This window comes from Calypte anna, chromosome 11 (assembly GCF_003957555.1).
Source record: "Calypte anna isolate BGI_N300 chromosome 11, bCalAnn1_v1.p, whole genome shotgun sequence".
Classification (NCBI taxonomy): domain Eukaryota; kingdom Metazoa; phylum Chordata; class Aves; order Apodiformes; family Trochilidae; genus Calypte; species Calypte anna.
The window spans coordinates 12,186,099-12,199,533 of record NC_044257.1 but is presented as its reverse complement, the minus strand read 5'-3'; the positions used below and the strand labels follow the sequence as shown (position 1 = coordinate 12,199,533).

Genomic DNA, 13,435 nt, shown 5'->3' with positions numbered 1-13,435 from the left:
AAACAGCTTTGTTGCCCATGTGATTGTGGATACTCAAACTCAGCACCACTCATATTCAAATCACTGTATCTATAACTGTTGATGGAAATTCAAAATAAAACCACAAGGAAGTGCCTTTCTGTGTGCTCCAGCCATTCTGGTCAAAATTGCAAAATAAACATTCATTTACTGCCACCCATCTGAGATGCCAACACCCTGCAGAAATTCATGCAGAGGGAAGGTGGTGGGCAGAGGCTTACCTGGTTGCTTTGGGCATTCTCACACACAAACGCTTCATAGGCTGCTGCAAATTTTGGAGCATTGTCATTGACATCAGCAACCTTGATTGCAACTGGAACTTTGGCTTCCTGGTGTTGTTTGTCTATGGGAGAAGTAAAACCACGATGAAACAGAAGCAGGAAACACCCTTGAAACAAATGAAATCCCAGCTGCATCCAAGCAAAATGAAAACAGGCTAAAGTGTTACTGTGAGGATTTATTGCAGCTTATCAAACTGAGATAATTAGAAGACTAAAGAATTTATACCATTGATTATAAAATATCTCAGTGAATACGTACGGACTTCAACTGCAAAGACAGAGATATTATGCCAAGCAATTTCTTCCCTATCCAAAGCTTTTATTGTCTTGATATTGCCATCTTCTGCATTAATAATAAAATATCTTTCAAGGTCAGTGTGACGATCAATTGAATATCTAAAAAAGATTGAAAGTCAGTAATTAAATTAAAAAAGAACTGAGTAGTTTCATGCATTCAAACTTGTTCTGTATTGTTATTATTTTTAAATAATCCTCAGTAGCACACTTATTGTTACCATTAATATTATTGTCACAGGCCTGATACATGATTCTTTTAAAAGGAGATCCACCTGGCTGGTTTCTACATCTAGAAAAATTTTATGTCAGAATGTCTGTAGTAAATGAAAATTCTTTTTCTGTGAAGCCTTTCTGTTAATGCTTCAAAATATTCTTTATTCTTTTCTCTTGTAAAAAATACCATAAAACTATCTACTAGGTTATTTTGCTGTTTTCTTCTGTTTCATATTAATCACTGAGGTCTTTTAAGTTTTCTGATTTTAGGATTACTCTGAATGTTAATTGAACATATCAGATTATCAAATATTATTCATTATCTATACTTCTGTACAGCTTTATATAGCTCTGGTTTTTGTATCTCTACCTTGCAATTCTTTTGAAATTACAGCTTTACCCACAAAATAGTTTCATAATTTAATTTACACAGAGAGAATGACAAACAAAAATAAGTTAATAGAAGACTACCCAATGCTACTGCCAAAAGTATGTGGCTATCATTTGCAATTAACACTTAACAATTACTTAACATAATCTCTAGCCTATTATGTGGACAAATCTGTGGCTTAGGATATTTTATAGAAAATATAATTTAGAATAGTCTAACACAGGTGTTCTTAAGTATAGTCTAGGTAGACATTGCTATGGTATGCTTTCTTAGTGATACAGGCTTTGAGAAAATAGTAGATTATGGAATTAAGACATAAAAAACAATAGTGTATAGTAAATTTATTAGTGTTCTGGGTGTGTTTAGAATATTACTATGCTAGATCTATCATCTATCTTAGCAACTTGCATAACAATTCTGAAGGCTAATGCTTGAGAAGAAGCAGCTCTAATGAAGCCTACCTTATAGCACTGTTTGCAGCATCAGGGTCTTTGGCATGTACTTTTCCAACCACAGTACCAGATGCTGCATTTTCTTGTACTTCAAAAATATAACTTGGCTTTAAAAATACAGGTGGTTCATCAGCATCTTCCACTGATATCTTCACTGTTACTGTGTCCTTGAACGGCCCATTGCTGATGAACTTAGGATCAATATGTACATTGGCTGCTTCTACCTTCAGACTGTAGGACTTTTTGGTTTCAAAATCTAAGAGCTGGGAGAAACAAGGAGACAATAACACATCCCAAAGTCAGGAAAACCAAGGTGTAAAAGCAGCAAGCAGTCCCCTATTGTTCGATGACATAAAACAAATGTGAGCATCTGTCAACAAGCTTGGACTGAAATGTGTGTATTAAAAACATAAAGACTCAAATGGAAGGAGCTACATTCTATGTCTGGAGCAGCATAGGATGGCACTCAGAATATCAAAACAGAGTCCTTCTCTTGCTCTTTGCTTGCTGTATCACTCCGGAAATCATCTTGACCGGGATAATTAAACCTTTTTTTCATGCAGCCTACAGGTAGCACAAAAGAGCAATGGTCAGGCTCAGTCTATCCCAAGTTGTCAGGCATTCCTTTAGAGGTATGGATGTGTCTTGAATTGCTACTGGGTGCTCCATAAGGTAGGACAAAGAGAATTTTAAACATTTAATGATGATGGTTTACAGTGCTTTCATTTCTGTAGCCCTTTCCATCCACAGATCTCCCAGCACTTTTACAAAGGGGCGGTGAAATAATGCCCCACGGGATAAGTGCTTTTGGGAACCTGATCAGTCAGGTGCATATCTGCACTGTCACTGACATGAAATGGCTGCAGTGCTGCAGCAGTGGTTGCTTCACAACAATTATGCCTCTAAGTATCTGGGAAGCAGGTGCCAAGCACAATTCCTGAAGTATGTTAATACTATAGGTTGAATATAGGTGGGACGGTTCACCCACATTTTCAAATACACTAAAAAATACATCCCCACCTCTAGAATGCATACAGCAAGTGAACTGTGGGTTAGTTTCACCCCAGGAGACCTCTTGGTCTTCTCCTGAGAGACTTTGAAGTTAAGATGCCAGGACTTTGAGTTTTAAGTATCTCCAAAAGAGATTAATAGTTATAAGGGCAAATAATAAAATAATGAACATGATTTGTTATTTATAATTTGTAGTTTAAAATACATATAATGACACCTTTAAATGCCACACTAATGAATTGTCTATGAAACCACCTCGGTATTTTTGCTGCTTTTCACATAGCCTGTGACTCCTTCAGAACAATATTGTGGACAATGCACAGCTGAATAATTCAAACTATAGGGTGTGAGGCTGTTCAGACTGAACATAAAGCAACAGTGAATGTCTGCTACTTATCAGCACTAGGCAAAACTTCATTAACAATGAAGCTGATGGCATTGTATTTTACCGTGACTTTTTATTATGAATTCATTTAGTTTGTGCAATTAATCCACTGTACAGTATTTATGTAACTCTTCTTGGTTATTTTCTTCCATTCCAATTCAGCTAATGGGGAAATGGAATATTAAGAGTTAATCACAGCTTTAGAAACAAATTAACTGAAATTGCATTTACTGATATTTTAGCTTAGGTGGTAATCATTACCAAATATTCAGTCAGCAACAAATAGTATTACACATTAGTAGGTGTTACTCACCTTCTTAAGCTTTACAACACCTTCCTGAGTCTCATAATCTGTTGTGATTTCAAACATATCCATGCCATCTCCATCAATGATGCTGTAAGCTACTAAGCCATTTTCCCCAATGTCTGGATCTTTGGCCTTCACTCTTCCTACTTCCTCTCCTGGGACAGCTGCTTCCGAAACTGACATCTGGTACACACCTGGTAGAAGAAAAGAAGGCATTTGCCTTAAGTATTCAGTCTGCTCTACAGTTGGATTGTTACTCATTTCACTTGTAAGTTCCAAACAAACACAGTAATTTTTTACATTTTCAAATCCCCTGAAGGAATGTTATGTTATAAAGAGCTCTGTGAACCAACTCATCTGTGAAATCTTGAAACATTGCTAATCTATATAAAATTACCTCCTCACACAACATCCGTGGATCTCTCTGTTCAGGTAGGGTTAAAAAGACAACCAATCATTCAGAATGCAGAAACTGTTGTGACATCAAGGTTATCATTCATATCAGAAATGTTACTACAAAAATGGAAGGAAAATTTTCTTTTTGAGTTAGTGCAGTGGTGTTTTGGAAGCAGGGGTGCTCACAGGAGCCAGTGAAGAAGGAGGGGGGAAGGTGCCTGAGCAGAGATGTCCCCACAGCCCATGGAGGAGCACAGTGGAGCAGTCCCTGAAGAAGCACAGTGGGGTAAATGTTTGCTCTTTCTCCTTGCAGTTTAAATCACAACTCTTTGACTCACAGTATGACCTTGGACTCTTTAGAATCCAGAAGCATTTCCGCTCATTCTCTCAAGAGTCAGAAATTACATACATCTAATTGGATAAGACCTCTTTGCTATGCTGGCAAAAGCATAAATCCACTGCTTTCTATGGCTTTAATTTCAACTGTGAACATATCATAGTAATGACTATCAAAATTTAACACAACAGAGAACAGATACCAATTTGTTTAGGATTCCATACCAAACAAAATATGGCTGTCCCTCATCAGACTCCAAAAGAAAAACTATCCCCAAACATCCCACAGCAGTGTTGCCAGACAGGTTTTTCCTTGTGTATTCAGGGACATCAGAGAGCAATACTGTTCCTGAATAAATCTCTCTCTTAACAGTTGTCCTTTAGGCTGCATTGATCTCAGGAACTTCCCAACCTACTCCAGAATTCAGATAACATCATCTGAGTTTAAAAATATAAATCTATGTCAGCACTTTCTGTCACTTTATCAGCATTAATAGATTGGGGAAAAAAAAAAAAAAAGCATGACAAAATAAAATCATCCAATTTATCCTTCCCTTCCACAATTGGTCTTTGTTGCTACATGAGCACTCTAGGAACATCAGGAGATTTATGCCAGGCAAGGACTTGGCTCATTACCCCTAAAAACAATTGGCACATGTCATCGAAATAGGTCATTAACTCCAGTCACAAAGAACTTAAAATTTAAGCTCATAACTCATTAAGGGCTTGAGCAATGAACAACAAAAGCCCTAGAAGAACCCAGCAAAACAAAACAAAAATCCAAACCAAACCAGCACCCAAAAAGAATTTAAAAATGTATCACTTGGGTGTTTATATCAACAGGTTAAATCCTGGATTTGAGTTAGAAAGCATTACAGATTTGTGTTTTAAACTGGGGGGAGCGGGGGGAGGAATGACTCCTAGAAGAGGGTAGATTTAGGTTAGATATTAGAAATAAATTCTTCACTGTGAGGGTGGTGAGACACTGGAAGAGGCTGCCCAGAGAATCTGCGGATGCTGGCCCTGGATGCTTGACCGAAAACAAAGCCTCCCATTGAAACACAAAACAAATAACTGGGATACTAAAGCTTTATATGTTACCAGCAAAAATGTGTAAATAATATTTATGCACATGTGTGCTGTAACAATCCATCAGTTACTGCTTGTTAAAGTTTTGAATATGGCTGATACTATAAAAATATGGGTAGTAAGTAGTGAATGTGAGTAAAAATTTTTTTGTTACTTACTCTGTGGGAACTTTGGTGGATTGTCATTAACATCCGTAAGTGTAATTGTCACTTTGGTTGTCCCTGAGAGGCCTCCCATGTGTCCTCCCATATCTTTTGCCTGTATTACAACATGGTACTCTTCTTTAGCTTCTCTGTCCATATTTGGAAGGGCAGTTCGGATAATTCCTAAAAATACAAAGGAATTATGGCACATAGAAATTTTCACAGCTTCTCATAACAAAAAATTGGATATTGCATTTTTAGTTTGCATTGAAATACAGGAAAATTTGCAGTGACAGTGCAGATTCTGTTTTCCCTCCACAGTGCATGATGCTATGTAGGGAAAGAAGCCCAGATATTCAATATAGTTGAACACAGAACGACCCTGGAGAATTACAGTTCAGCACTAAAGCTGCCACTTATAACACCATATCATGTCATAAAAAAAGAAATAGTGTATCACCTTCCGAGTGTGTACCAGGGTAAGTGCTTAGCTAGAATCAAGAGAGAATGAAGGAAGCATTGCTCAAATGCTTCAGCAGATACACCCGACTGTGCTGCCTCAGTCAATATGTTTAGTTCTTCATTGTAATGTATTCTAGTTATGAGGTCCTACTCAAATAAAATGCTCAATAATACCTGTTTGAGCTTCCACTGAGAAGTACGGCTGACCTTCAAGAATACTGTAAACCAATTTGGCACTGTTCCCATAGGTAGGATCATCAGCATCTGAAGCTGTTACCTGAATAACTGATGTACCTAAAAATGGAAGGCAAACACAGAAGGAATACAGTGAGAAGCACTTCTGTAAGAACCATGCAGAGATGGCTGCAGTCATCTGGTATAAGTATTTCTTACCTTTTTTTAAATTTCCAGGTTTGGCAAATGAAAAAAATTTCTTGGCAATTTATATACAACAAAATAGACTCATACAATCCAACATGATTTGTCACCATGTGGATTAGTGTTCTAAACAGTGAAGATACAAAAGTCAGCAGTTACTCTGTACAATGATCTTTTTTTTTTTCCTCAGCAGTTTGTTACATTGGTTTTGTCTTTGGACAGCCAAGCAGTAAGAGTTCTCTTTTTACATTTTCCTCAGTGAGTTTAAGAGAAATCATTCCTGCAGAAATCTCTGCAATAGAAACAAGATCTAACAGAAGCTGAAAATGGAATAGATAGCATGGCAGTAACACCTTAGCTTTATTACACAGCTCTGCCAAAAGTGTGATCTTGATATTTACCCCAGAGGATTCATACCCTACAAATTTCAGGGGCCCCTCATGTTCCTCATAGGATGAAATAGTCCTGCCCTTGTAGCCATCTAGAGACATCTCAACCATTGTCAGTAGCTTTGCAGGGTTTGATTTAGTCAGCAAATTAGATAAATTGAGAGTCACTGACTGAGCATGAAGTAAAAGGCATTTCCCAACATCTATATGATAAGAATTAAATAAAGCCAGAACATACTGACAATTTAACATCTTCCATAAGGCCAGGAAATGAAGTGCAGTTATGAGTACTTACCTACATTTGATCTCTCTGGTACATTGGCATGGTAGTTTTCATGAAGAAACTCAGGTGGGTTGTCATTTATATCTTGAACTTTAACAATGAATTCAGAAGGTGGTTCCAAAGGTCTGTTGGTGTTCCTGTCAACAGCTTGAGCCGTGAGAGTGTACTGAGCCCTCTCCTCCCTGTCCAGTGTCTTGGTTGCGTGGATATTCCCTGATTTGTCATCAATAACAAAAATGATTCCTGCTCCTTCACCTGAGAGAATGTACTTAATGTTTCCATCGCCAGAATCAATATCTGAATGAAGCTAAAAAATGAGAGGGAGAGATACCTTAACAAGATTCTGTGCATTTCAGGTGTGTGTTTATTAAACAAGTTGATGAAATCATTATCATGTCATAGCTTTTGAAAACCTTATTTCAGGCAAGAATTCATCCTGGGGCACATGCTGTGAACAAATGTGCCCTGCAGTCAGACAAGCTGCCTCCATGGCCTTGCATGCCACCAGAGGTAGGGTGCTTCCTGCTGGGGCAGTGTCTGTGAGTCCTGCAGGGACTGCCCTGCCTGTCCTGGGGAAGGGGCAGGGCTGTCCCTCCCCACCACTGCCTGCCCTGCTGCCAGGGACTTGGCCCCAGGGATGCCCTTTGGGGCTCACCAGCTCTGATTTGGGGGTCAGAGTGGGGCTTTGCCACTTTCCTGGTGCACCCAACCTTGAAGATTTAAGGAAGAGAATCCATGAGAAGATAGTTATGTTATATTCTATAACATACAGAAGTTATATTCTTCATATTCTCCTAGGATACATGTAAAAAGCAGTTAAGTGACAAATGGGATGTAACTAATGAGCCAATCAGTGATTACCAATTAATTTTTAATTATGATATTTTTATTATAAAATTAGTAACAAGTGTTTACTAAGCATTCTTACTTTCCCAACCAGGGCACACTTCAGTTTGATGTATGAGGGAAATATTGAGCCAAATTACAGGCTTTATATTGACATCTACAAATTGCTTGGTACACACCATCTTTTAAACCGAAATGCCTGGAATGGTATGGGCTGTCGTTGATCCTGTACTATATTGTTTTGTGCTGGGGTTAAGTCAACACAGTTCTGCTGACCATTTATAAACTGGCAAATATGTTTTATTTATGTACTTATATTCTGTTATAACTAGCAGCAAGTAGGATGTACCTACAGACATGTGCACACAGATACATATCTCTCTCTAGAAATACCCCCTCATAGAATTGATTGAGGGCTACTGAGCTTCACACAAAGACTGAATGGTCAATGGAAAAATTTGTTTTCACTTAGGTGGCATTTTGCTTAGCACCTTAATTGAGCTTCAAGAAAATATTTAATTCTAAGTCAATAAGTAGCTGCTAAAGAATCAGTTAATACAACAGAAAAGTAATAGCAACTCGCAAAATAATAATATAAATTAATAATCCATGAGTGAAAAAGATCTTTCTTACCCTTCCTACTAGTACAGGATCTGGCCCCGTATACTCTTCTATAACAAAGAATTGATTCCACACCCAGCCTCTTTTTGAACGATGCAGAACTTGTCCTTCTTTTCCTTTCTCATGGTGACCATGAAGTGATGGCCTTGCATGGTTCAGTTTTTCTGTAGTTATGGCATGGCTGTAATACAGCATGCCCAGGCAGATAAGGGCAGCATGTAAACAATTGTCCTCCTTCATTTTTGGTTATTTTGTAGGCACAGGAGTATCCAAGAATCTACCCCTTCCACCTTGGAAGTCAGAAAGTTTGGGGCTACTGAAAAGTTTCAGATTAAATGTTCTGCACATAGGATGCCACCATACATTAAACTCATCACCTTAGTGCTCTGCAGCTTCCCAACTTAATTCCTAAAAGAAAGAAAAATGGAGAAGGTTTTAAGTTCCATTATATCTTTGAGGTACAATAATTTTTATTTAATTTTTTTTATTAAGCAAAATAAAATCAAGACTACCTGGGAAAATTTCAAGATACGAAGATGATTAAAAGATATTAACAGTTATGAAGTACCAAGTAATGAGTATATTTGGTGTTTTGTATCATATCTGCCACCTTGTAAAATCCTCAGATGTGCTGCTTAGGGCACTCATTTGGAAGCTGAAAGATAGAGAATTATATTCTCTCATAATCCTTCCAAATGGATTTTGCCCAAGATGCAAGGTAACTTTAGAAATACCTAATTTATGTCTAAGCCATCTTTGGAGCTTAGATATAAGCCTTAGCCAGAGGTTAAGCCATAAGATTAGATAGATATCAAGATACTTATCAAGAATGGAATATTTCTACACATGCCTGGAAAAATGTCTTTTCATGACCAGTAGATTTTCATGCTGAAAATAACTGCCTGTGTCTTTGTAGGCAGGAGCATTGGCTGACAGAACTCCATGGACTACATTTTGGATGCAGACCTTTGAAGAAGCCCTTCCACCTCCCTCTGAGGGTCAAGTCATCAAAGAAGAGGAGCAGCATTGATTCCCAATACTGTTGTCTTTGTGCTAGTGACAATAACTGCCATAAACCAATAAAAGCATGTTCAAATACTTTTGATAATATAACCATTGATTTAGCTATTTTTTTTCCTTCTTTCCCTGTGATTGAAATAACCAGAATTATATTGATTTCTTACTTTCTAATAATTCTTAAAACACGAGGTCAGGATTAATATTTGAATCATAATTTTCATAATACAGTGAAACCTGAACTAAAGTCTGTACCTCCAGCAGCCACTAATCCATCATAAAGGCCACTTTGAATTATCTCTGGGGTTTCCAATATATTCTCCTTCATTCTTTACAGAACAGCCCATTTTTATACAAGGTCCCTGCAGTGTTTGTTTCAGCTTTAAGTGTAAATCACTTTACTCTTCCACAAGATACTAATAAAACTCTCAGTGTTATAAACAAGCATGTATATAAACATATGCTGCCATCTTTTGTAGCAGACTAATTGTGACTATAGGGAAAAGGTTGAATCTACAGCACATTCTGTAACTCCAGCAACATATAATCTCACTAGTACCACCCACTCATGTTTTATGATTTTTCTTCCATCCTGAGCACTGATGTCCCTGTCCTTTTGTACAGTTACATAAAAACACACAACACTGACAGACAGGGCTTATAAATAAGCATTTCATAAATAAGGAATGATTTTTTTTTTCCCCTCAAAAAATCTGTGTTTATTTTTAATTTATTGAAAATTTAAATAATCTCAATTACAACACAATGGTTCCTGCATAATGAATTAAATCAAGGTTACACATAGAGATGCAAATGTAATCTAGCTTTCTTAAGCACCTGTGTTAAGCAGAACATTTGGTGTATCTGTTTCATTTTCTACTGTTGTTATATGATGTCACATTAGAGGTGACACATACCAGCATGGAAGACATGAAAAAGAAAACAATCTCTATTGTTTAAGTTAGAAAAATGTTTTTGATCTGATGTGTACGTGTGAAATATGGAGCACTAGGTTTGTGTTTTTAGAGCTTATTTCATATATCCATTGTATAGAGGGGTAAAAATAAGGCAGGACTTCAAGACCCAAAAATTGAGATTTAGCTCTAGTTATTGTAGTGGTTTTCTATGATGATAGTTATGCCTAAAAGGAAAAAAAACATTTCCTCCTCTACTTTTGCATATAAAAAATAAAACCCAGTATTTACTTGCCAAGCTTCCTAATCATTTAGCTTCATCAGACCATAGTAAGTCTTCTTTTTAAATACAAGCTGTCAAATTCTCTAGTCAGAATAAAATGAGTTCTTCTGTCCTGTTCAGTAAAAGCCTCTGCATTTACTTCCTTGTGGCAGGTGTAAATTTAAGTCCACAATAGGCAGGACACTTTGGCTGCTTTCCCTACAGAAGTGTAGAGATGTAACTCAGTTTTGCATATGGAGGCCAGTTCAGCTCACATCATGATTGCATTCAGTTAATCAGTGATGCTGCCACTACAGATGCACTTTGCTAAGGAGTGTCTTTTGAGGCACAGAATCTTCAATGCCATGCCCAGGATAGCTAATTACACTAATTGGGCTACAAGTAGACTTGCCATAGGGATCTATAGCATTGTACTCATGGGCAGCAGTTAGAAGTGCCTGGGCTCTTGGACTGCTAAGGAGGGCCTGTATGCTCCAAACAGAAATGAAATAGGGAGGTACTCCTACACAGTGGGCATTTTTAAACCCACTGTGAAAAAACCAAACCAAACCAAACCAAAACCAAACAACAAAACAACTAAACTGCATAAGTTAATAGATTCTGAGAGCATTTGAAAATTAAACTGATAATTATTCTTCATTAACATCACATAATAATTTCACAATGAAAATAAGTATATAAATATGACCATTATTCCCAAACTTCTCAACACTACTGTGTAAATCAATGAGCACTTTACAAACATGTTTAACAATAGTGGAAGAGCCAAGCTGATACATATGCTGCTTGTTATCAGATACTCAAGTGTGAAGTGCTGGAAACGAAACATTAATTGCACACCATGCTTAATTTACTAAAAAGGATTTAAAACAATAATAGCTTGCTACCTTTCTATCTTCTGCACATACATGTAGAGAAAGGAAGCTATAAGGCTACAGCGTAAGAAAAAAACATCACTCATCCACTACTTGGACTAATGAAAAATAAATCACTAAGGCTCTTTATGGTAATTGCTTCTGTTTTGATTTACACCTAAATAAACATGATGATTAAAACCAAAGCAGTATTAGTAACAAGAAAGATACCTGGTTTACTTCTCCTCTTTTCAGATCAATCTACTTAAAACCTTTCAAACATCTTAAAATTAACTCAGCTGCTGTAGGGCTACAGTTTCCAACTTCTCCAGGCAGAAGATATGGCAAAATTTATAAAGCAGTTCCTTTTCTTTTGTGGAAAAATACCTGATAATCCTATGAGCATGGAATACAGATCTAAGGACAGGGATTGCTGCAGCTGACTGGGCTGCTGCTCTGATGAGTGTCTGCAAATTCTCTGCATGCAGCACTTGGACTCAGTCACTGCACAGCACCACACGGATAGGGAACTGACACAATCATTTGCTGCAAATGCTCCTGGTCTTTTTCAAAAAAAATCACAATCTTAGAGATACCCTCAGCATGACAGTTATTTCTGCACATAGATTACATTACTCAGCTTCAGCACAGCAAATCTCAGAGGGCAGTTGGCCAAATTGCAACATCCCAATTTTTACCATTGTTGATTAGAACTGAACCAGATATCAGTCTGAAATACTAAGTTTTCCCAAGCAAGCTGTAAAAAAAAATTTGCTTCTCAAGGTGTCCTTTTTCTCAAAAGGAAGAATTTCATTAACATATTTTAACTGCATACAAGAAAATGTTGCCAATTTCAGTACTGAATAATAGTTCTGTCAGGGATAAAGGGAAAACAAGAGTTTACCAACAATCACAAATACTGAATCACATCAGAGAAGCACATGGATGCAATGAGATTTCCAAATGCTGCCCATGTAAGTTGATCAGTCAAGGTATTCAGGACTGAGAAATGTTAAAACAAGATCTAAACAACAGTCTGCACTCTGAAATATGTATACACACGATGTTTGCATGGAAATAGAATATCTCCCTAAATAATTGTGAGAACATGCCTTTAGGGCACTCTTAGCTCCAGACAGTACGTCTACATTTTGTACTTGCAGTTCTACTTAGTTCTGGAAATAACAAGACAAAAAGCTAATAAATTTCAATTCCAACAAAAGACTCTATTCTTCTACTGTTAGAAAATAAAATCCAGAAATATTCCTTATGGAAATATGCTATTCAACTAATTAACAACACACCTACCATAAACATGAAAAAATGATACAACCACGTCCTTAAACTGTGGCACGGAGCAGAACCAGGGTCTTGACTGCTCCACAACACATCAGCTCCACCCTTCTTGGACACGCTCATCCTGACAGACCACAAAGTGCAGAGACTCAGCATGCAGCACAGCAGAGGGTGGGGTTATGGGGTCACCCCTACTCTAAAAATTCAGTCTGCACTACAAAACTTCACACACAAATCTGGATGACTGCTTATAGATGAATGATTGACAAAAATAAGGAGCCAGCAAAGATTGTTTTAATTACAAGACCAGACGTGGAAGTGAATTCTAGCCAACTCAGAATTTTGTCCATTTTATTTATAGCAAAAATAATCCCAAACATTCATGCTGACTTCCTGTACACTATTAAATGACCATATGCCAAATTGTAATAGACTAAACAATTTTTCTGATTTGTCTAGGCCATAACTTCTGGATGACACATTAGAATTGCAATTGTTCTCAAGAATACACTTGGCAGAAAACAGTCAAGGGCACAGTGTAGCAATATAATAATGGATGATTAAGTTCTGAAATGTTTTGCAGAAGTATCAAGTAAATATAGCAAACTCTCAATCCAAATGAGATTTTAGCTGTAATTAGAATTAGCTGAAAAGACGAATTATTTATTTCACAATAATTTTATCATCAGACAAGGAGAGTTTTTAAATGAAAAAAAAAAAAAAAAAAAGGCTCATATTAACTCTGGAGTTAATAGTGCCTGAGTTTTGGGCAT

At 37.1% G+C, this 13,435-nt stretch overlaps 1 protein-coding gene across 2 annotated transcripts in view; it reads right to left on the bottom strand.

Moving 5' to 3' along the window:
- Positions 1 to 13,435, bottom strand: part of CDH11 (cadherin 11) — a 74,666-nt gene that overhangs the window by 9,971 nt on the left and 51,260 nt on the right. For both annotated transcript variants that reach the window (XM_030457477.1, XM_030457478.1), the window contains exons 3-10: positions 8,311 to 8,706; positions 6,844 to 7,138; positions 5,956 to 6,075; positions 5,335 to 5,502; positions 3,362 to 3,549; positions 1,662 to 1,915; positions 559 to 695; positions 240 to 361 (exon numbers count right to left, since the gene is read on the bottom strand). In XM_030457477.1, coding sequence (XP_030313337.1) covers positions 240 to 361; positions 559 to 695; positions 1,662 to 1,915; positions 3,362 to 3,549; positions 5,335 to 5,502; positions 5,956 to 6,075; positions 6,844 to 7,138; positions 8,311 to 8,538 — 1,512 coding nt within the window. In that variant the 5' untranslated portion in view covers positions 8,539 to 8,706. The remainder of the gene's footprint in view (positions 1 to 239; positions 362 to 558; positions 696 to 1,661; positions 1,916 to 3,361; positions 3,550 to 5,334; positions 5,503 to 5,955; positions 6,076 to 6,843; positions 7,139 to 8,310; positions 8,707 to 13,435) is intronic.